Raw genomic sequence first — 24770 nt, forward strand, 5'->3', positions numbered from 1 at the left:
ATCACCCTTAAGGTGTGGCCATATTTAGTGTGGCAGGACTCTCCCCAAAACTTCACTATGGCTCTTCTCATATGGTTAGCCCCTTTAGGGTATTCTTCTCAGATGTGGCGTATCCAGGGAGAACTTTCTAGAGAACTAAGAATTCCTAATTACAGTGTTTTTTTTGTTTTGTTTTTTGTTTTGTTTCTGAAACAGGGTCTCACATGTAGCTCCGGCTCGCCTAGAACTCCTATCTCTGCCTCCTGGATGCTAGGATTAAAGTCTTGTGTCATGATGCAGGACTCCCAGCCGCCATCTAAAGATGTCTAGGAGACTCGGGCAGCAGCCACCAGTACAGAGAGAGGCAGAGAAGAGAGTGGGAGACCAGGAAGCACCTGGAACACACATCCCACCCAAGGAGCAAAGCCTGTGGAGGGTAGGCTGAGGGCTGGCCCTTCAGTCCTGCTCTGCAGCTGGGCCCACAACCCTGGTGGCAATTCACCTCTCACCTTTTCCACATCCTGCCTAGCTATTTACAGCTATCCTCTCTCTCAAAACTACTTTACTCCTTTTTTTTTTTTTCTGAGCTGGACAGACTTGTAAATTGAAGACAAGAGGACCCCACCTTCGAATCCAGGAGGCTTTATGATATGACTGTACTTATCTGGGTCTGCCTGCACCCCTTGTCTTGGGTGGGGTCCTCAGGGTCTGTGAGTCAGGTGTGGGGTGCTCCCAGGGAGATGGCACCCATGCCGCATCCCAGGCAAACCTCAACTTGGGGATCCTATAAAGCTCAGGGGTCACCTCAAAGTTACTCTCTGCTCTAGGAGAAATGAGCACTGTGGCAGTAGAGGACAGCTGTACCTTTAAATGATCTGGCCCACAGATAGGAAAAACATTTGCACTCCATGGCTGTTTGCATCTTTGGTTATTTTTAGGGTGAACCCAGTTGCCTCCCCTTGGAACCAGATGAAGCCCCAGAGGAGGCACATAGTCCTTTTTCCCAGATGGGGGGTCCTGCTCCTGCTTCTCTGGGAATGGAGTCTTAAACACGGGCTATCTGGAGGAACCGCCCTCCCAGCATTACACAATGCACTCCCCTCAGGCTCACTTGAGGATCAAGGCACCAAAAGCAGCTTTGCTACTATTGTGAAAATGTGCTGCCAACATCAGGGCCACCTACCTGCACCCCGAGAGCCCCTTGCCACTCCTGGAGTCTGAAAGGGAAGACGATGTGATGCAATCCCCTACCTCCAACCAGCAGTCCCAGCTGATGGGAATGTCTGGCTGGCGTATTTCTAGAACAAGCGGCAATTAGAGGTGATCTTCTCTCCTGCCCCCCCCCCAAAAAAAACAGAAATAAATCAGTGCTACCAATCTCCCAGCTAATGATTTCCTCCATTAAATTAAAAAGAAGAAGAAAATGTTTTTTAAAATGGATTACCAGCCCTGTGCTTTCAGAGACCACATGACCTGTCAGCTTCTCTCAAGTCCGGATGCATCAAGGCCCCTCGATTAATTTTTAATAAATAAGACAATCACAGTGTAAGAATCACCACCAGCCTTACCTCCCCCCCCCCCAACGCCCTTCACACTGAAACACAGGGCTGGCCCTTAACTGACTCAGGCACAGAGAACTCTTTCCACATCACAAATGGGAAGCAAGGCAGGGCTGAGCAGCACTTAAGCACTCACCCCAGGATTCTATGGAGCTGTGGGAACATGGAGTGTGGAGCAGGGTCTGTGGATTTCCAGGTGCTCCTCTCTAGAACCCAGAGCTGAGGAGCCCAAGCAGAGACAGTGGGAGTCACTGCCACCTACTGAGTACAGATGGGGGGATTTCACCTTCTCATCTCCTTCCTGCATCATTTCATGACACTGCACAGACACCCTGCTTGTTTCAAAATGTCTGCTCCAACAACATTGATGGGCCCAGAAAACATGTTGTCTGGTGGTAGAAGCCAAATTCAAAAGGCCACATGTCCTGTGAGCCACTCTGTGGCTTGTCCAGCAGAAGGACATTCACAGACAGCATTTATCAACAAGTAGAGTATCTGTTGAAAAGATAAAAATATTCTGAAAAGCTGGGCAGTGGTGGTGTACACCTTTAATCCCAGCACTCAGGAGGCAGAACCAGGCGGATCTCTGAATTTGAAGCCAGTCTGGTCTACAGAGCGAGTTCCAGGACAGGTTTCAAAGCTACACAGAGAAACCCTGCCTCAAAAAAATAAACAAACAAGCAAATTTCTGAAAGCAGGCCAAGTAAGTGATACCACATGGCATGGTGAATACAGTCCCTGTAACTGACCTGTGTGCTTACAAATGACCAGCGTGGAAGAGTTTACAGTATGTGTAAAAATGTCTTGTAAAAATACAAGACAACAGAAGGCCACTTTTCAAATGCCATTTGGAAATACAAAAGTTCCAGCCACTCCATGGTGACTATTACTCCTCTCTTACCCTTGTGTTTCCCAGTGTCCCTGGGCCAAGGTTCCCTGTTTCGTTGATAGCTTATGGCATGCCAGAGGGCAGGCAGGGCTGTGAAGACCCAGGGAACACCTTGTCTGGAGCCTTCACACTGGCCATCTCCTCTCTCTGGAATGCACAGCCCCAGTTGTTACATAATTTGCTTCTTTTGTTTATTTGTATTTTTACAGAGTTCCTCTCTGACCATCTACAGTCAGAGAGAGGCAGGGAAGATGACTGGGGCCAGGGAGGAGGGCACCACAAGCAAGGACAGGAGACCCAGAGCCTAGCCTGCTCATGATAAGCACCCAGCCCCATGGCTCTTTCTGGTTGGAGGAAAGCCATTCTGAGCTGACTGCCAAGGGATGGCACTGTTGTGAACCAGCTAGAGGGCCCTGGCAAGTTCCGTCATCCCTCTGAGGCTTGGGCTCTCTTCTACACTGATGGGGAGTTCCTAGTACATATCTCTCAGGTTTTTTCACAGACTACATAAATGACGCACAAACAGTATTCAGCATATGGCAGGGCCCTGGTCAAGTCATAAATGGTAAGGACAAATGGATTATGACCATAATCTCCCAATCATGCAGGAATGTTCTTAAGAGGATCAGGGCAGCCATCCCAGAAAGCTCAAGAAGGCCACCACGTAACACTAATCACTCAAGTGTGGCCAGGCACAGGGCCACCCTGAGCCAGACTACTAAGGCTCACAACAAGCAGATGATTTGACCCTTTGCTCTACAATTTACATGTGTAGAAACCAAATTGCAAAGAGGTTAGTAATTTGCCCCCAGGTCACACAGCTAGGAGGCGATGAAGCAGGATTTAAACTCTGCTCCACTCCTCCAGGCTCAAGCTGGTCAATGTTGTTCCATAGCGTATATCAGAAGAAGCAAAGATGGAGGTACAGGGGAGCCTGGAGTAGGCAGAGGCTGACCCCAACTGCTTCCACAGCTCTGACATGGGGAAGCCTGAGGGAAAGGTCTCAGTGCACATCTCCTGGGAACCCCACAGGATGGCGGGACGGGCCTGGTGCATACTGAGTCTCCCCAGTGTCAGGACTGAGAGCTCCATACTGCATTCCCCTAGTCTAGCTGTTTAGGTTAATACAGCATATAGTTAACTCCCTCAGAGCTAGGATTGCGTGCTAAGAGATGATCTCCACACCCCTGGCTTATGAGGTCTTCTAAGACCCCAGAGAACTACAGATATGGGGGTCTTTCACATAGGTGGAAGATTCTATGTGCACAGCAGGAGGGGAAGCTGCTTCCAACTTGGTGGGATGGTGCTAGACTGCCCTCCAAGCAAGTCCCTAGGAATTCCTAGAAACTGCCAGCTGGCGACTTATATGCTGCTACAAACAGAACTTCTAAGTGGGTCCTGCTAACCCTCTTGCTCCAGGGGCCCACAGTGAGCAAGTTAAGATGTAGACGTACAGAAAATGATGTCACTGTCTCAAAAGCCTCCCAGGAACCCCTTCACATTTAGAATCATGTCCAAAGTCTTCACCATGACCTGAGTCCCCCAGGATGGCTCTCTGGCTCTCTCTCTCTTTACTTCCTACAGCCTTTCCTCTCTTGTTCTGTTCCAGTCTCACTGTTTCTCAAACTTGCTAAGCATATTTCTATACCATTGCCCCTGTTGTTGCTGCTTTCTTCCCAAATTTATATAGGTCTGCAGAGATGCCCTTTCTTAGCACCCTATCTAAAACCTCTCTCTATTCCCTTCCCTTGAGTGCTTTTCTTCCTGTGTTTACACTGTTGTCCTAGTTGCTGTTCTACTGCTGTGGAGAGACATCATGACCAAAGTAACTTACAGAAGAAAACATTAAATTGGGATGAGTCCATTATGACCATGGTGGGGATCATGGCAGTGGATAGGCAGGAGTGGTGATGGTGTTGTAGCTGAGGGCTTCTGTCTTATCCACAAGCTGGAGACTGAGAGTGATAAAGATACATAGAGAGAGACAGAGACAGAGAAAATGAGCCTGTCTTAACTTTTAAAAACTCAAGGCCTACCCCCACTTCCTCCAACAAGGCCACACCTCCTAATCCTTTCCAAAATAGTTCTACTAACTAGGGACCAAATACTCAAATATATGAACCTATGGGGCCTTTCTCATCCAAACCACCACAATGATCAAAGCGTATACTTTAGGCAGGGATTTCATGCGGCTTCCTGATCAATCCCCAGTGCTCAAAATACACCTAACGCACCAGTAGCAGGAGTTGGCTGTTGGCTTTAGAAGGTGGACTGGAAGTAGGGTGAAGGTGGGAGTGACAGAGAAATATAGAGCTTAAATAAGCAAATGCGAAGTAACTTAAATGATAAGCTAAGATCTTTGCCACTACCACCATTCAAAGGCACCACGCCAAAGGAGTTTTACAGGTATTCTAACAAACCTCTGAAAAACTGAGGGAAAAGGTTACTCTTTATGCTAAAGAGGATAAGGAACAGGCACACTTCATTAACAAGATGCCCTTCAAGTAAGCCCTAAAGCAGGAGAGGCAGGAAGCACAGGATCACATGCAGTGTCACTGTAACAATGTTGCCTTCTCTGGAAAGCCCTTCTCATCTGGCCTCCGTGTTCTTCCTTTGTCTCCCTCGCCCTGGTCACTAATGTCAGCCTGATCACTAATGACACACTGCTTATATGTCCATTTCTGACTAATTAAAAGACAAAATAGGAATTACATCTCCTTCAGTCCTAAAAACATAGCAGGTACTCAGACATGGTTAAGAGAATGTCCAGCATAGATGAAAGGCTCACAACAGATGACACGTAAGAGAAGCCTTCCAGGGCTGCCGCTGTGGGCACGAGCACACAGGTCAGTGTCTTGGCTGGCTGGTTCTAAGCCATCCTTAAACATGTGCAGTGAGCACAGGTGGCAGGACCTTGGGACACTGAGAGCACTAGAGTTTGTCTTTTTCAGGTTCCCTTTGTGAGCAAGAAAGTGACAAACAGAAGTCACGCCTCCTCCCCAGCGAGGCTGAGGGGCACCTAAAGGACGATGCTATCTAGCTGTCTACTTCTTTATGAAGCTCCATCTGAGGTCCTTTTTCCTCCTGGTGTAGGCTGGGGGACAAAGTGAGAAACCTGGAAGCAAGGCTGGCATCTCAAGCGGCCAACAGGTCAAGCTGAGGGAGAAGGAGAAGAACATAGAGTGGAGAGGACAGACTTTCCCTCCACATTCACAAGGGTCCAGACATCCCTGCTTCACTCCACTACTGCCATTTATTAGACAAGTCCGAGAAGTCCCCACTGCACTGCTCTAGGACGAGGCTGATCTTTCACAGCCTCATCAGCCCTTGGGTACAGACCATCGCTGGGACCTTCCAGACCATGGATACAGCAAAGCAAGGCTCTTTACGGAAACCCTGCTATGGCCATCAAGACATGCAGGTACACACCAGAGCCACCAAGAGGCACCTTTGCAGAAAATAAAACAGTTTTGCCCTGGATATGAAGATGCCTCAGTCCAGGAGAAAAGGAACTTGGTAGGCACAGAGCCCTGCACAAGATCTTATGGCTGTGTGAAACAGCACCCACCCTAAATAATGGTTCAGATAATAACCATTCACTACCTTCCACTATTTGGCTGGTGGCTGTGCTCTGGGTCATTCAGGCAGCCATAATAAATAAATAGGTTGGGGCGGGGCTATGGTCATCTGAAAGCTTTGCTAGGGCTAGAAGGGCCACTTCTGAAGAACCCACTTATGTGACTGACATCAGGTGTAGGCTGATGGCCAGAAGTCTACCTCTGCATCTCACCATAATTCCAGAACTTTCCAGAGAGCTTCTCCAAAGTCTCCACAAGACAGCAGCTTTCAGGAACAAATGATGCAAGAGAAAAAATAGAGAAAGCTCCTCTGTCTTTTATAATTTTGTCTTAAAGTGACACTTCACTTGCAACACCCTACTAGATACACAGGTCAGCCCCTCGATGTGGGAGGGGGAGGGGACAACATACGGGTATGACCATGGAGGCAGGAGGCAGGACCCTGGAGGCCACCTGCATGGCCACACTGTGCACCAACCTTTGATCCTACGTGTGTCCTTTCATCTTCCAGGCAGTCCTTGAAGGTAGGCATTTTATCTCTTTACAGACACAGAGACGAAGCCCAGAGAAGGCAACTGCCTGAGTCCCGCTGGCCATTAAAGGCCAACCAGTGTCTGGTCTTGTCCGGCTAGTTCCCAGTGAAAATCCTCTGGGCAACTTGGGCTCCAAGGGAGTCAGAGGCCTGGCCAGCGATACAGCCACGTTACAGGACTGCTCCTCAAGAGCCAGTAGTTTAAGGCCAACAAGATGGCTCAGTAGTAAAAGCACTTGCCACTAAGCCTGGGACCTGAGTGTGACCCCTTGGGCCCATATGATAAGAGAGAACTGACTCCACCCATGTGTCATGGACTCTGTACTCCCCCCATACACATGTACAAACATAAATACAAAAATAATTTTTTTTAAAAGACCCAGCAACTGCTCTAGGTATCTTAATTTACCTCCATCCTCCATGACTGTCAAAGATTCCTGTTGGCCCCGTCCTGTCCTGCTTCCTTGGGCAGAGAGACCTAATGCTGAGCTAGGTGGTGACATGGTCATAGGCACACAGGTGGCCGAGAAGCAGTAAGGGCTTGGATCACTCACAGTCATTCCCTTGCTGCCAGGCCTGGCTGCCCAGCTGTAGGTGGCCTTACAGAAACAGCCAGGAGCATCTCCTCTCTCTGTCTGACCACCCCACCACCTGCAGAGGTGCCTGGCTTCACAGCAGGGTCCCTGTCCTGAGCCACTTCATTAGGAGGCCACCTGCTTGAGGTGCTTGAGTGACCTGTGGCAGCAGGTGTCACCTCATGGGGTGTGCAATTTACAGCCACTCAGAAGTATAGTACCCAGGTGACAAATGCATTGGCTGCCTGCTGCCAGAGCCTCCTGGTCTCACAGGAGAACATAGCTGAGGCTTATCCGTTTTCCCCCACTTTGTTCTTACACCACTCATGAGAAGAAAGAGGCAACCCGATCTATACATCTAACTTTTCCACCCAGAGCTCCATGGTTCAGGGTACAAGGAACTCTTCCCCTGGGTGGTGAAAGTTGGCTTGAGTCAATGAGACTCAAGGTGGCATACCACTCACCCAGAGAGCCAGTTCTAGCTACTGAAACTGGCACACAGACACGGCACATGCAAAGCAAGCACTAGGTGGGCCATGCTGACTCACGCAGGAATGCACCTTCCTATTGACCCCAACCCACAGAAGCCTGGTTGCTGGCCTGAAGTTTCTCACAGAAGAGCCACCATCTGGGCTGTTTCATGACCTTGGAGAGTCACGCTATCCTGTTCACCTACAACCTGTGAGGCCATGTGCATGGCAGTATCCTCTTCTCTCACTCATCTTGTGGGTGGCAGGGTTGCAAGGGGAACTCGATGCAATTACTGGCTCCTGTCAGGCACCAGTCAGGGAGAGGCACTCCTTGAGGTATCTCTCTGATTTCCTTGTTCCTTCACTTTGTTTTAAAGGCTGAGGGATCCCTAGGGTGGGGTAGCACCCTGGTCAGCATTCAGCTTGTATGGATGGTCACTTCTTGAAGCTGAAGGTTGTGTCTGAGACGCCAGTGGTACCTTTGGACTAAGAACTAGCAGAAAGGGGCTCTTCCTGTGAATAAAAGGACCCCATTCTCCAGAAAGCACTGCAGCAGGGAGTAAACACGGTCAGCAGTCACTGTTTGAAAAGACAGACAATCAGAGCAACATTAAACAAATATTTAACTGCCCTTCCTCTAATGCCTAGGCTGTTATCAATCACACTGGTTCTAATCTGGGTTCAATTTCCGGATCTGCCTGCAAGCCTCCTCCAGGCCTCAGATCTGCTCCTCAAAGAAGAAACTGAAGAGGCTCCTGGGCTCCTACCTCCTGCTGTGGCCTCCTCAGGCACAGCTGTGTCTGCCTTGGATGAGCCCTGTCCTCACAACCTGCAAGATCTCCCTGAGTCCTGAAAAGAGAAAATAAAAACCTCCAGGCAACCTGGGAGACCCATCTTACAGGTCTCATCAGTGTTCCTGACAACCAGCTGTGTAAGAGAGGTTCAGGCTCAGCCTCTAAGTTGATCCCCGAGGGCCTCTGGGAAGCCGCTTCTGTTTACATTCCCCACCAGTGTGCCCATCCCCCTGTCCCCTCACTAACTCATAACTGTATTAAGATGTAGAGTCATCCTTTAAAAACTCATTGGCCACCAAATGGGGTTTGCTCACATGATGCAATGACTCAGCCATAAATAAGGAATGACGGACTGATCCATGCTATGAGGATAACACGAAAACATCATGTTGGGCGACAGATACCGGAGTAAGAAGTCAAGACTACAGGATTCTATCTCAATGCAGCATCTAGGACAGGCAATGGAGACAGAGGCAGATTAGCCTGGAGAAGAGGGTCTGAAGAGAAGTGGAGGGTTTTGAGGAGATGAAAACGTTTTTAAGTTGACTGTGGTGATAATTACACAATTCAGAATATTTTAAACAATGCCAGGATCAGCACTTTAAATGGGTAGATTGAATGGTATGTGACATTCTCAATATTTTTAAATATTTATCTTGAATAAATATTTAATTTAGAATGCTTATTTTTAAATGCAGGAATTAATAAACTAACCCTAGACAACCACCTCTGAGTTCAGGGCATGTGCTGAAGGTGACTCCAGGTAAAGGCCCTACACTCCCACGTGCCTTCTCTCCTCTTGCCCTTGGGGAAGCAGCTCGCATCCCCCTCTCAGAACCACCCACCTGGGGCTGGAGCTGGGCTGGAGAACACAGATGTCAGCTTTATGGAATGATCCAGATGGAGTCCAGAGACCCAGCAGACAGAATGGTGCACAGAAGTGTGGTCCCCCACACCTCATATATTTCATCCCTCCTACCCTGCATAAAGCTGGATTGCCAATGAACAGGGTTATCTTGTCTCTGAAATAACAGCAAGGACAAGCAGGCACCTGAGCAGAGAGAGCTACAGGTACTCGTCAGGCTCAGCTGTATCCTGCCCCCACTTACTACCAGCATAAGACACCCAAGAGTCTCAGAAGCTGGGGAGGCAGGGCCAGTGGGGCTTAGAACAGAGTGTAAGAAGGCACAGAGCCAGCAGGCCTAGTACTGTCTGGCCAGAGGCAGTACTACCTGCTTCCCAGGGACCAGCCCCTCAACTCAGACAAAGGCCCTCTTCTCTAGCCATTTGAGCAAGAGATTACTGTGGGCTAGCCCATATGGAAAGCATGGGGGCTATGGAGCCAGTTTTGCCACATCCTAGGGTCCCCAGTTTTTTATTGTGGAATTGCCAGCCTGGCCAGGAGAACTAGGCAGTGCTTTTCAGAAGAAGTTCTTGTCTCATCTGAAGCTCACCATCCCTGGGGAACCACAGACTTAGAGGGGTGACCTGGGCTCAGAGTAGCAGCTTAGTCTGGAGTGGACAGAACTGAAGTAGTTAGGGAATCTGGAATCCTGAGGTATGTTCAGATACTCAGAAAGCTCAGAGGTGGCTTCCCAGGTAAGGCAATCCTGACTGGCCCCAGTTTGGGGCCCGACATCCTTAGGTACGCTGAAGGGCAGCTGGCCAAGGCCTGTGTTTGCCCCCAAAGCTTGAAATCTGGTGCATGTGGCTCACACATGTTGTCACCAAGGTCTCCATCAGCCTTTCTGGCCCAGGAAAGTCAGCCTAAGTGCTCTGGAGACATTATCCAAACAGCTGCCTTCAACTCTGGCCATAAAGCAAGGGACTGTGGAAGCTGACCACTGGGAGAGCTCTTCCCTCACAGCACCATAAATCACGCCCTCCGTCTGCACTGGCCAGACAGAGCTCTGTCAGAGCCCAGGCCAGGGCCCCAGAGCCCTCAGGCCTACCAGCTTCCAGATGGTTGAGGAGGAGGATGGCAGCCTGCAGGAGATATGTCCACACGTCATCCAGACCTATTCCAGCCTAGAACAAGTTCTTTCAGCTCTGTCCTTAAATCTGGCCAGAGGGGGTCAGTCCAAAGGAAGGAAGGGGAAAAGAAACAGAAGGTTTCAGTCTCCCCAACCTTCTGGTGCTAGCACCCTACTAACCTTTACTGCCCAGTGAGGGAAGAATGAAGCAGCAACCACCCACTCAGTGCCAGCAGAAGGTGGATTAGACTGTGTGCTGTGTGCCCAGCCACTTATGCAGACCAAGAAGCTAAGCTGGAGTAGCTTGCTCAAGGTCATCTGGTTGGATCCTGATCTCTGACCAGAGGCCTATTCCCATTCTTCTTAGCTGTTCTTCCACAACCGAGGGAAGGAGATGGGTACCACAGCAGGCAAGAGACCTAGTCAGGCAGGCACCAACTCCTCTGCTTTCACCAGTCACAGCCTTCCTGAACCTTAGTTTCTCCATCTGTGTCACCATCGCCTTAAAGGGACAGCTAAGTGACCAGCTGTATTGGCTGCCCTGCCCTGGCCTGTTTCATATAACTCTGCATACGCACCAGGTGGGTGACATTTTAGGGTTCCCATCTCACAACGTGACACGTGAAAGCTTCGGAGAGACAGTTCAGACAGCCCAAGGGCACAGAGTGGCCTTCTCTCAGACTGGAATGCGGAACATCCAGCAAGCACTTACTTGTTCTCCTAGGAGGCAGATGCGCAGACAACAGCCCAGCTTGGCCAGAGGTACAAGTAGAAAGAGCCAGCTTGATAAGGAAGCCAGGAGAGTATAGCAAGCTGTAGCATTGATTGTATGACCATTGTCTAGGAAGCAGATGGAGCAAGACAGAGAGGGTTCTAGAAAGTCTCTGGGGTCCCTCCATATCCCAGCAACTTCATGAGTTTCCCACATCTCTTCTGCTCAGGAGGAGAATAGCCGCGGGTACCAGGGTGGCCTAGGTTCTCTGTGGGTAACTGGTGTGTGGCCCTCCCCTTCCTGGGGTGAGTTTCCCCAACAGAGAAGAGGCCTAGAACTGAAGGGCTGGATACAGGGTCTGCACAGGAACAGCAGAGCTATTGATTTTTCATCACCAGCCCTTCACAAACACCACCTCTGTCCTCGGCCTCATCTCATCACCCTATTTATCAGTCCACGGCGGCAAAACCACACACACAACAGTATTTACATCATGAGACTGTGGTCTAACCTGCACGCAGGGCTGTGGTCCCTGGGAAGCTGTGTTTATCTGTTGCTCGCACAGCACGCTTTCTTTGTTCACTTTCTTTGGAGGCTGGAGTTCTGGGTTCTGCATCACCACAGAGGTGAATGGATCAAATTGGCAAGCAGGGATTCAAACACTGTGCTAGGAGCAGTCTGTGCAACTTAGGGAGCTGGGAGCTTGTCAAGAGAGACCTAGGCCAATTCCTGGGGTACTGGTTATCTCTGCTGTAGGCCTGCCTACTGCCTTTGGCCAAGCTTGCTGGACAAAGTCACCCTTGAAGAGGATAGCTAAGCAAATTGAAACTGATGGCTCTGTGCTTGTCACAGCCCCTGCAAGCCTCAGCTCATGTCCACTCAGCACTGCCATCTTTAGAAACAACTGTCTCTTGGGCATTCACCCATGAGCACATACCCCAATTTTACAGGACCTCATGAAAAGAAATAGAGAAAGAAGGAAAGAAAAACCTTCCAGGTATTCAACAAAGACATTGTAATGTGTGCCCCCCATCCCCTGTCTGTCACTCACACAAAGTCAAATGAAACTTCTAAAACACACACCAGCTCCTGCCATTCCTCTAAAGCCCCTCAACATTCTCCTTCATTCCCAGATGCCATCTGCGCTTCTCCTTGCACAAGGTTCCACTTGGTTCTTCCCTCAGCCCAGCTTACCCCGGCACAGTCCAACCAGGCGCCACAGCCAGAATTCCAGGCTGTCCATAACAGACAAGGCTTGCAGTGCCTCCTTCCCTTGAATACCCAACCCCATGTCTGTGCTCAGCAAACAGCCTTCTCTACAACCCAGTTCAGATGTCAGCACCAGAGCAGAAGCCCCAGCTCCTATAGAGTGTGGTTGTCATTTGTATGGGTATCACAAAAGCATAGCGCTTTGTCTCCTCCTGTGGCTCAAGAGTGCCTTGAAACCAAGAGCCAGACCTAGTTCATCCTGGCAGTAATACTGAGCGCACAGAGTGCACACTTAGGACTAAGCAGCAAGTCCTTGCACATGTTACCCACTCAATAGGCCAAAGTGGTCCTGTGCTTTTCTTTGTCTCCTTGAAGCCCTACAGCACAGGGAATACATGGGGAAAGGGAGCATGATTCCCTCCCTCAAAGCCACTCTCATACAAGACAGCCTTCTTTTGCTGCAATCTCCAAAACACTCAGGGCATCATTTATCTATACAATATTAATACACGCCACTTCTCGCTAGGTCCAGCTTGCATGCTCCAATGTTCAGCCCTTGTTAAATGAGGCCACAGAGGGGCTCCCTGGGCATCACTTCCCATGATTGGTGACTGCATGGCCATGGTACTTTCTTCATGGTGAGTTCCCAGGATCCCTGCCAGCTTAGCGACTTTAAACCTCTCCACAAGAAGTGAAGCATCTCTTGAGCACAGCACAACTCCCCATCCAGCAGCCCCAGGTAATTGCTTCTGGCTGAGAGGAGGCGGAGGAGGAAAAAGACAGGGAAGGGAAGGCACAAGGAGAGGAACTACAGGATGCTAAGAAAGGCAGGAAGATGGAGACAGGCATGAGTGTGTGAGGTGGGGCACAGCCACAGGTCAGGGAATTCCTGCCCTATGAGCTCAGCCCAAACTAGGGTCACCTGGTGAGCTGGCCTGTGGTCCAGGTGTGGGAACAGAGATGGGTAGAGATAAACAAAGCTGTGCTCTCACAAAGAGAATGGGTTTGGGAAGGGCAAAACCAGGAAAAGACACCAAATGAGGTATATGATAGCCTCCAGCAGGAGCACTGCCTCTTCCTTCTAAGATCTGCTACACCAAGAGAAACTGAGAGGACTGAAGGCTTCAGGAACGTATAATATATTTATATTCCCCATGCCATGTGGCTCTCCCCAGGACCCGCTTGCTGGATCACTTGACTTTTCCCTTCTACAATGGTTACTTGGTACTGAAGAAGACCACAGCAGTTCACCCTGCTATCTACAGCCCCCAACATATACTGCAGTCTTTTTCTTCCATCTCCTTAGCAGAACCTCTCTCCACCCCTCCTCTACCTGTGATCCCACAAGGACAAGTGTGCTCAGGCAGGGAGTTGGGGAGGGAGTGGATTTCTCTGAGTGCACACACACAAGCACGCTAGCCTGGCAGCAGCAGTGGTGGCATGGCTGGGGAGGTGTTCCAGCAGACTTATTTATAGCCGAGCCCCCGTCCACACACTCCCCCAATGCTGCCTGCCTGCCTGCCTGCCACTGGGGCTTTTCAATCTGTGTCTATATTTATCACTTGAAGCCGTTGGGATAATGGCAAGGCCAGAAATAGACTTGAAGACATTCACGTGAAGCTGATGGGCAGGTCCCCAGATCCCAGGTTGACCTCACCCTAACATCTGCCTCTTGGCAGTAGGGAATGGGGAACAGCTGGATGCGGCCTGGGCAGGCAGTTGCAGACAGATGGGAACAACATAATCCCTCTTTCTCTGCTGGCCTTAGCCCCTGTAGTGAGGCAGGGGACACATCTGAACTGATATATCGCAGCTGCCAGGCTGAGGGGAGACTGAAGGTGACATGCTTTCTTGACGTCAGCGTGCTAATCGGAGCAGACCTTCCAGCTCAGAAAGGAGAAGAGAAACAAGGCAGCAGGTCCAGGCTCACCGAAAGCAGGTCATTGCTACCCTAGGGAACAGCCCTCCAGCCTGACCCTCAAAATGAACCTGGAATGTGCCTGTGGGGGAGATGGAGACTGTGTCCTGCTTCTTACATACTCAACACCTTTCAACCTCAGTTTGGAGACAAGCCCCTGCTCCATCTTCAATGGCATGGTGGGTAAGGCTCAGCATTCTGAAGGCCTAACATCATCCTCCAAAAAATGTTGAGGCAGACACTGGGGTCAGAAGATAATGACACTGTATTCTGGGCTCTTCCAGAAAAGTGATACTGTGAGGCCCCGTATAAATGCTGTTCTTCCATGGGGAGAGGGGGCTAATCTACAGTGCTCTCTGAGAAACTGGGCTCTGGGTGCTGGAAAGACCTGGAATAGACCAAGTGGAACTTCAGGGATATATCAGAACCATAACTAGGTGCTAAAGATGCAGCAGAGCAGGGTGTCAACAGGCCCCATCACAGCAGAGAGCCAAGGTAAGGTCAGAAACATATGGATGGAGAAATGAGGTTCCTTCTGCTGGTAGCAAGCACACAGGGCCGCAGAAACAGCCACAAGGACAGTGAGTTCCTTGAATCCATGTTCTCCAAGTCTCTCCCGACAGCTGTTTTGCGGGACCAGCCTCTGTCCTGCCCCCTCCAGCCTTACACTTGAGCGGCCTGGCACTTTCTGGAACTTGGATCCACACACAACAACTCTGAGTGCTAAAGGTGCTGATTTGTGCCATTCTGTCTGCTTTCTCCTGTCCTCCCTCTTCTAAGAGATCTTCCCGCTTTGGGCAGCTAACGGTTGTCTTCTCACTGCTCTGGCTGCACTGCTGGCCTCTCCAGCCATGAATCACAAGCGCTAAACTACATCTGTCCCTCCATTCCAGACAGAATATTCTTCTACCTCATTGGATCCTGCTGCCTGACCAGATGAGAGCATGAACAAACCAGGGTGGTGACCAGGACAAAGGCAGATCTGGGTGCTCTCGTCTGCCTTGTCAGCACTGTTGTTGGGAAACTGCTGCTCTGCTGGGGTCAACAGAGGCAGTAGCAGGGGAAGAGACCCACCTTCCTGCTTGTAGGCTGCCGGCCATACCTACAGTGCTGGGGCTTCCCAGGAGGCATTTTTCTTTCTTTCTTTTTTCTTTTAAAAAAACATTTACAGGCTGGGAATGGTAGTGTATATGCTTAATCCCTGTGTGTGGGAGGAAGAGGCAGGAAGATCTCTGTGAGTTCAAGGCCAGCCTGATCTACATAGAGAATTCCAGGCCAATCAAGGCTACTTGGTGAGACCTTGCCAGAAAAAAAGGGGGGAGGAGAAAGAAAGGAAGGAAAGAAAGAAGGAAGGAAGGAAGGAAGGAAGGAAGGAAGGAAGGAAGGAAGGAAGGAAGGAGAGAGAAAAGAGGAAAGGCCAGCTCTAAAGGGTACCGGCAGGCAGGGCCTGGCATGGCCACAGCAGCTGACATGTGTATAAACAAACGCTTACCTGCTCAGTCCTCCCAGAGACTTACAGTAATAAGTAAGACTTACCCTGAGACTGCTCATCTCATAGATGGAGAAAATGAGGCACAGAGAGCTAAGGGGACCTGCCTAAGGTGTCTCAGGCAGTTTGCCATAGGGCCAAGATCAGCACACTGCGGTGTATTTGCTAAAGACCTGACACTGCAAAGCTCACCATCTTTTCCAAGTCTAAATTATCTTCGGGGGACCCTTCCTAGCTGTTCAAAAACTGCACCTGTTCCCCAGATACAACCCCCAGACAATCAAGCCTATTATTTCCAGTGGAAAGGAAGAATGCTGGGATAAAAGGTACAGATAAGAAAGAAGGGTAGGGAGCTGAAGGGGAAGTTGGTGAAAGGGGAGAATCAACCAAAATGAAGTATGTATAGAAAGCTATTCCTTTGGAAGCTAATTAAAAAACAAGTTTTTTAAAGGATACCTGTGACATCAGATGGGCCAGCCCTGGGTGGCTGGTGACACAGAAGGTCCCTTGCTGGGATGCCACCAGTGCAATCCCTGACTTAGGCTTTAATGAAGTCTTCCAGAGTGAAGTACCAGGGAATGGCCATGACCCATCTCCCCAGACCATCTGTCCTCTGAATGACAAGCAGGGAAGAGTAAAGCTTAGCTGAAGGAGGAAGGAACCTGGGGAGTGCAGACCCTAAGGAGAAGCATTCTCTGGGGAGAGTAGAGGACGGTTCTCCTTGAGCCCCACACAACATAGCCTGGCTTCCTTTTATTTGGGCACAACTCCAACACAGAGCACATTTAACCCACGCTGGTCTGATAACTGACCTACCGAGGACACTGCTCAATCCATGGGTAAATCAGCAACCCCCTTTTCATAGGAGACAAAAGCCAAGAGAAGATTAAGTCCTGAAGTTATCACAATGTGGGAAACAGCACTCAGCCTTGGAGGTCCCAGTCACAGGGGTCCTAGAGCACCGGTCTATACCTAAGAGTCCCAGCAGAAACGACAGAGGCCATCTGAGCAAGCACGTCAGACGCTGCAGGCCAGTAAGGAAGGAGGCTATGCAGGGGGCTGCAGCCTGGTGCAGGATGCTGAGAGAACTAGAAAGTGTGTCTGCACAGCCCCACAGTCCTTTGGACAGGGAACTTGTCTTTGGTTTTGTTTTCTGTGGTTTTATTTTGCTTTGTTTGGAAACTTAGTAGTCCATGTTGAACTAGTCCACAGTAGTCCACCTGAAATTCTCAGTTCAGCCTCCTGAGTGCAGTCACAGCTACAAGCCACTATGCTCAGCCTCTTGGCTATGTTTTCAGGGCAGAAAGGGTCTCTGGGTGCTTTATTGCCCTCACCCTCTATCCTCGGGAAGGTGCCAGCAACTGATTTTCCAGAAGTTTGTTGTGCATAGATGCCTGGAGTCTGGCCACGCCTCCCGCCACCCAGGCCTGGCCCTGCTGCTCTATGATAGCATGTTCTTAGCCATATACTGCGGCTGCCAGGTTATTCACCAGAGCAAAGGGCAGTGCAGAGGCAGCAGTTTCCGTGCCACCACTTCTCAACAGTCTGCACGGCAAATGGACCAGGCTGAGTTAAACAGCACAAAGGGAAATCAAACTGGATGTTTGCTTCCACTTTGGCCTACAAACTCATACTTCCTCAAGAAAGCAGAAACAAGATCTTCCTCTACCTTCTCCAGGTGGCCCTTCTGTGCAGGACACCCAGGTCCTACTTTCTGGACCTACGGGATAGCACAGGCCTCTTCTATCTACTGGCTAGAGTACTGTAATGGCTGTCATTAGAAACACAGTGACCATAGCCCCTTCCGAAGAGACAGCAAGGAGACATGGAAGAGTAATGGTGTCAAGAGCACAGCAGGTCCTCCTGGTTGAAAGTGATCCATTCTCAGTGACACAGCTGGCCTTCTGTGTCCCTTTATCACAACAGCCAAAACCACAGACTAAAGAGGACCACCACAGTGGACATGAGCTCTGGCGGTACGCACTAGGGTATTTGGAGGCTATGGAGGCTGTTTTATACCCTAGATCAATGATCCCCTGCCCTTGGCCAGTTTTGTACGTCTCAAACATGGACATTTTGCCCCACCTCTACCACACACGCTTTGGCTGACCTGTCAGCTCCTGAAGGGCAGGACAGTCTTTCCCTGGCCTCTGTCCTTCCCTCAGCAGAAGCTCAGTCAAAGCTGAATAAAGAGTACCATGAGCTTTGGCTTTGATTTGCCCAAGGCCTTGGATATCACAAACACCGCAATCCAACTAGAGTCAGAATCTTGGGCAGTGGCCCAGACAGAGCTGCTGAAGGCCTGGAGTGCCAAGAACCTTCAGCATGCAAAGCCTCTGGCCCTGCCCATAGCGGAGGCCGCCACCCACGGTGTTGCTGGCATTGCAAGATCCCACTGCTCAGCTGTAGCAGTGTGGGGCAGGCTCTTTCGCTTGTGGCTCATATGCTTACACACAAGGGACCACCCAGCTCTGCTGCAAACTACGGGACTTAGATTCCAGAATCCCAAATCTGCTTGGCTCTGTCACTAACTAACCAGCTTGACTTTGGACACAAAACTTCCTTTACTGGGCTTCAGTTTCCTTTCTCCACAGGTTACATTAAAAGTCAGATCAGAAGGTCTCCTGGGTCCTCCAAGGCTACAAAACCCTTTTAAATGTGGATAAAGAGTCCTTCCAGGAATACCTGAAGATAGACCTAGAGCTCAACGGGCACTCCTAGGTCCAAGCACCACTGACCCCTTTACTGCAGTTGTTCCTGTGCTTCTGCAGCCTGTGAACAACACAGCAGCCACAGGCTGAGCCTGGTCCTCAAGCTGTCCAAATGCTTTCATGGCTTCATACCACTCAAAGTCAAGGTCAAGGCCTTAGCACCAACTCACAAGGCCATGCCCTCCTCATCCCCTGCTATTCTTCCCTTTGTTCTCTATCCCCAGTCAGCCCCAGACAGTCTCTCTCAAAGAGCTTTTCTTCCCGCCCCCCCCCCCACCTCTGACAGTACAGGGTTTCACATGTGCTAGGCATACTCTACCACTAAGCTGTATCCCCAGGCTTCACTTTCCATCTTGTTGAGAATCCTGAACAACTGTGCTATTGCATAATTACTGAGAGATTGTTAGATATGTTTGAGAGGTGGGGTAGTGGGAGGTATTAGAACACTGGGGACTTGTCTTCAAAGGGGAAAAACCCCGTCCCTTTTCTCTTCTCTGGTCTTTCCTTCCTGGCCTTGAGGGAAGGGCTCTGCTTTGCCACATGCAGCACCATGACGTGGGACCTAGCACAGGCCTAAAAGCAACAGGAACAACCAGTCACAGACTGGAGTCTCTAAGATCATCAGCCAACCCAAACCTTGCCCCATGACAGTTAGAATCCCTCAGTCACAGAAAGTTGGCTGACACAAAGCATCTTCCACAGGTGATCCTGAGTGGAGAGAGGAGCACCCGCCAGACTCTGCCGCCTGGTTGGAAAGAAAGCACATGTGTAGAAAACAGTGCTCTGCCTAAACAGATAGGACCCAAGGAGAGTGAAAAGGACTGTCCTCATGGGGTGTAAGCCGGGGAGGGGGCCTACAGGCAGAGAGAGTGCTGTCCTCGTGGGGTGTAAGCTGGGGAGGGGAGGCCCAGAGGCAGAGAGAGTGAGTCCTTGGAGGTTTGTGGCCAAGTCCATGTCCTGTAAACTGCAGGATGTGAGTCAAAGTAGCCCATCAGACCACAGAATACAGCAGAAGCAAAGTGCAGAGCTGGCCCCAGCAGGGCCAGGCCATCAGCTCTCCCCAGCTCTTCCACCGGCACTGTGTGGAGAGCAGAGTGCTGCCTTCCCTCTGTGTTATATGTCATTCAGCCTTGTCCATCCTGGGCTCTGATATGGCCTAGACTAAAGGAATACACTGGCCAACTTTGTCACACGGAGACAAGGCTGACCACAAAGAGAGATGAGAAACTGTGGCCCAGAGGCTCAGCTGCCCAGGTGGCACCACCACCTAGATCCTGGCTTCAGCTCAGGTCCAGAAAAAGGTAAGGGAGGTAGACAGACTCCCGTATTCTGTGTCCATTACTGCTGTGTTCTGAGGCCCTACCCAGGCCCTCTTCCTCTGGAGGAGACAGTGACCTTCCAGAGGCCTGTCACACAGACAATGGCAGGAAGTACCCCTCCTAGCCTGAGCCTACACCAGGAAGTAGGAAGGAAGCCAAGAAGGCCTGTGCCAGGAGACCCTCCTTGTTGCATTCTAGCCTCAAGGACACCAAGGTGCAGTCAAGGCTAAGAGTCCTACTGTGTCACTCAGAATGAAGCCTGCTCAACTTGCTGAGGGCAAATGCTCTCCCTTCTCAGCTAGGACCCTCTTTGGATGCCTCTGAACCAAGCAAATGCAGAAGATGCCAGGCTGCCAAGGAACAAGCCAGTTGTCCTACTGGGCCCTCCAGCCTGCCACCCTTCTGGAAGGAAAGAGCCTGGGTTCCTCTGGAGCAAGAAGTGTCTCTAAAAATAAACTTTGTTGGGTCTTTTCATTCCTCACCCTGGCAGAGGAGGGCAGGGGGAACATTCCTGTTCTCAGTCACCCCTGACAGGGCTGCTCTCCATCCAGAGACTTGCCTCCCGCTCAGAGTTCTGTGCCAATCATGTTACTACAAACTTCCAGGGCAGCTCAGAGGCCTGCAGCGAGCAAACATGATTGCCCCATTCAGGCCTGATGTTTGCAGGAGAAGCTGAGGCAGTAAGAGAGGTACAAAGTCTCATCCATTAAAGGGCCCTCAGACTGACAGCTAACAGGCAGACAGAGGCTTCAGAGCTGATGGTAACAGCAGTGATCTGGGACAATATGAAGAGGAAGGATGGGTTAGCATGGGTTGAGGGGCTTACAAGGAAGTACTTGAAGTGGGCTCAGGAGGGAAGACAGGAAGCTGGCAAACAGAGTGGGTAGAGGAGACTTCACCAGGATGTAAACTACTCACATGGGGCTTCTGTCTGCTTTGTTCACGGCTTTATCCCTGACACCTGGAATAGTAGTAACCCCTTCTGTGTTTGTAGGCTGGCACAACATGCACAATGCACCTACCGTACACCAAGCATTTGACCATGTCGTCAGGGAAGTCACTGAGAACCTTGGGTAGGCGGGCTGTGAGGCCATCACCTCTGCAAACTCACTGATGACAGCTGCTATGCAGGAAAGAGCCCCTTCCTGTGAGAAAGGAAACAGGAAGTGGAGGCCCCAAGTAAAGCAGGGGCAGGGTCCCTCTGAACACTAAGAGGTGACATCAACATTCAGGTCCTGCAGGGAAGGGTTTTCTGGGGGCCCTGCCGAATGTTGGAGATAATTCTACTAGCACATGTCCAACCATGGAGCTCAGACCAGACCACAGAAGTTGGGGCTAAGTGCTCTGATGTCACTATCCCCATAATCCCTCCTGTGCAGAGACACTTTTGAAAGTGAAATAAAACAAAACAAAACAACAACAACATAACATAGCCGTTTTCTCCTTAGCACTTGGAGGCCATTTCTTGGCAAGTGAAGAAAATGAGCAATTAGAGAAAACAACAGCTCTTGGTGCCAGCCTGCAAGCAAAAGCCAGAGGCAGCCTAGGCAACTCTGTGCCCTGGGAGCTTCCCGGTGAGGAAGGGGCCCAGAGGGAAGGAACCAAGAGCAAGACAGGGTGGAACCAAAAGGCCCAGACATTGCATTTGGAAAGCTAGGCTGTGTGCTCCTGGTCTGGACTTGGGTCGAATCTCAAGCCTGCTACTGGCCAGCCACGCGACTAAGTCTAACACCTGAGGCTTCGGCTCCCTCGAGTAAGATGAAGTCCAATGGCCACAGCAGAGGCTGGGGCCAGTAAGCTTCCCTCCCCTCCCAACTTTCTTCCCTAGAAGGAATGTGCAGGCCCTGCAATCCCAAAGCTCAAACCCACTGATGAGTGTCCAGAAAGCAGAGTCCATAGGAAGTTAGGGAGGAAAGGAAAAGTCCCTGTACCACCTGCCCTATCTACTAGAGGCCTTCAAATAAAAGCACAAGTCAGAAGAGACATTGTCTAGGAAACAAAATGGACAAGAAGCAGGTGGGTTCAGAGGGACAAAACCTAAGAAAACACATTGGAAGCCAGTTTCTGGGTCACTGCTGCAGCTTATGGACAACTCGATGAGCAAGCAGCCCAGCCTTGGCTCTTTGAAGCGACTAAAGAGTCACTGGGGTTCCCAGCCAGGAAGAAGACACCTTCAAGTAAAAAATCCTCCCTACCCTATCCCATATCTTGTCTGTCACCTGGAACAGAGGGCCCAGAATGAACCCTGAGAGCAAATAGTAAAGAATCCCCTTGTGTGCTCTGTGTAGGGCCACCAACAGTTGCTACCAAGGACAGACCTTTCCAATTAATGAAGATATTTCCACCATATCACAGCAATCAGAAGGAGCTTTAAGGGGAGAAAGAAATGGTAAAGGCTCCATAGCCCTCCAACTTTAAACACTGGGCAGGAAGACAGGGCCACTGTAGCAGGCAGTTGGTCTTTACCTGTGGATCTGAGCAGCTCGGTCAATGTCTCCACCACAGGAAGAGGAATGATCAATTTGTCCACAGAAGGGAGTCAGGACCAGGACACACGTGCCAGCATCCTGCAGGGAGAAACCCAAAAGCAGAAGACATGAGCCACCTGCGCTCCTCATTACGCTATACCAATCAACATGGAAATTGCAGAGCCAGCCTCAGCCTGAGACTCACACTTTAGGGGAGCAAGAGAGTCAAAGTGGTGTGTATGGCAGAGAGGTATCCATTTCACAGATCCTGATGAATGCCTTTGGGGAGGAAAGGCCTAACCCTGAACCAGTGATGGATGTACCTCCACACTGTCCAGTTAGGAAAACCACACAGGGAGTGGGACTAATACGCCAGCATACCACTGCCTTCTTATAAGTGACCAGAACTCTTTTGGCTTCCAGTCTAAGAGCTTTCTTTACTCAGGACCCAGTTAGGATTGGACGATGTCAGGCCATGGGGTGGGGGTGGAGTAGGAATAGCTGGAAAACTATGCAAAGCAGGAAGGAGTCAGGAAACACTTGGCTGGACCCTTGGATTGAAGATGCAGGTGGCCTCCAGCTTTGCCAGTAATCTTCTAAGGCCCTTAGACACGTTAGAAACAGATGCCCACTTCTACTGAGTACCCATAGGCCAGAACTAAGCTCACAAAACAAGATGAAAAAGAGAGAATTGAATTTTCAGTGAGTCCCAGGTCCAACTGGCCTTACAGACAACAGAATATCCACAAGGACCAATGAAGCCACTGCTCAGCCCAGGGCTGCCACAGAGCCTGAAACATGGCAGGTCTACATCACAGCTCAACACTAGTACCCATCTGTCAGACACATTGAGGAGCCCCGCTTCCCTGTGCCTGGACCTAGGCCTAGGAACAGGCAGCTATCTAAGAGGCCCTCCAATGACCTCCCCTGCAATTCACCAGCAAGTTACAGACACAGGAATAATAACGTGTCAGGGACCAAGAGCCAAGTCTAGGGCAGTCCCAGTTCAAAGTCTGATGTCGGGCACCAGTAAGACACCAGTCCTGTCAGCACAGTCTTGACAGAGGCAAGCATAAATCCAAGGGGCGTGTAATGGAGGCTCAGGATAACAAAGTGATCAACTGCCAGTGAGCAGCACAGCCAGCAAGAGCCAGAGAGGGAAAGAGGGAATGGGATGTGCAGAGAGCTGGTGATGCACAGTGGTGGGAGGTGTGGCTGCAGGGAACAGCGGCTCTTCACACACCACCCACACTGCCCATCCCACACCCTAGGGAACACTTCTGGGCTGGCCTTCAAACAGAGGCTCCTTGGCAGTCCCGCCTCTGACCCCCGTGCCCATGCACACATTCTTATACTTCCCTGACCCCTGAGCCAGAGGAACATCCCAGGTTCCCCACAGCGCAGTGGGGGCAGCTGCTCAGGCCACCCAGTTCACTCTACATGCATCTGCTGCTGCAGTTCCCCAGCTCCACACAACCGTACCATCCTGATTCTTAGCTTCCACTGCTATACTTCTACAGCTATGAGGTCATCATTTAGTGTCCCTACATTCAAGGTAAGGGAAACTGTGGGGAGGGCTGAGGGTTTGCCATGACAACACTTGGTCACTGGTGAGCCAGTTTTGTCAGGCAAGCCCCACCATTCTATGTGACTAGCCCACCCATGGGTAAAAAGGTCAATGGTGACTCACACCCAGGAGACTAGGGGAAAGACAAGCTGAGAGTGGTGTGGTGGGTACTCATGCCCTGACGAAATCCACTGACGATGTGCAATGCACACGGCACTAGGTTAGTAGCAGGCCTCATGACAGTCACTTGCAGAACAGAGCTCAGGACAGGTGCACAGAGCCCTGTTAGAACGAAACAAAAATATGTCACAGGGAGAACTGAAATCTGTTGCATGCCTGCTCCACACGTGGGTAGCCATGACTCCAGCAGCTGGGGTCTACACTCAGATAACACAGCATCTGCTGCCATTCCTAGGAGCAAGAATAAACCATTTTGCTACCTAAGTGTTAAACTTGAATCTCCAGAATGCCCCTCAAAGATGCGGAGAATTGCCGGGGAGAGAAAAGAAAACCAAACCAAACCTGCTCGAGAGACAAGAACAGCAAGAGTTGAAATTACTTTCCTAAAAAGTTTTCAGATCCCGTGCTGTTTCAGTCAGTGGAAGTGAATTGGTAAGCGAATCTGTTTCTCTATATGGCTTCCATTAATAGAATATCAGTCTCTCCTCATTCCCACTAAATAAATGTCAAACAAACACTTAAAACATACCGGGTTGGTGGGGTGCCAAGTAGCTCCCTTGCCCAGACGTCCGCAAGCCTCAAGCTGGCCCCGGCTGGCTGGAAACAACTACTGGTGGGTAGTGAGACTGAAGTCAGCCCTGCTGTCTCCCCCCCCCCCCCCCCCCCCCCGCTGTTCACATGGAGATTGAGGCAGGTGGCTCCAAAGCAAACTGTCCAGGGCCTTGGAATGCCATGGGGAAGCAGGGTCACCAATTTTTAAATATTTACATATACCCTACAATGCCATGAAGCTCACTGTGGAAAGCAGTGATTATCATGAGTGCTTATTAGTCTATCTACAAAGCTGT

General features: G+C 50.3%; 1 protein-coding gene across 12 annotated transcripts in view; it reads right to left on the minus strand.

The window, feature by feature from the left end:
- Pitpnm2 (phosphatidylinositol transfer protein membrane associated 2) overlaps window positions 1–22278 on the minus strand; it is a 106007-nt gene extending 83729 nt beyond the window's left edge. For 9 of the 12 annotated variants that reach the window (XM_038345066.2, XM_038345059.2, XM_038345058.2 and 6 more), the window contains exon 1: window positions 22174–22278. Coding sequence is in view for 1 of the 12 variants with exons in the window: in XM_038345057.2 (XP_038200985.1) it covers window positions 20730–20801 (72 nt within the window). In the remaining 11 variants the exon portion in view is untranslated. Of the gene's footprint in view, window positions 1–20729; window positions 20853–22173 lie in introns of all 12 variants that reach the window. The other 3 variants (XM_038345057.2, XM_038345053.2, XM_038345065.2) reach the window with 3 other exon arrangements.
- Window positions 22279–24770: the final 2492 nt, after the last annotated feature.

This window comes from Arvicola amphibius, chromosome 10 (genome assembly GCF_903992535.2).
Source record: "Arvicola amphibius chromosome 10, mArvAmp1.2, whole genome shotgun sequence".
In the NCBI taxonomy this organism is placed as follows: Eukaryota; Metazoa; Chordata; class Mammalia; order Rodentia; family Cricetidae; genus Arvicola; species Arvicola amphibius.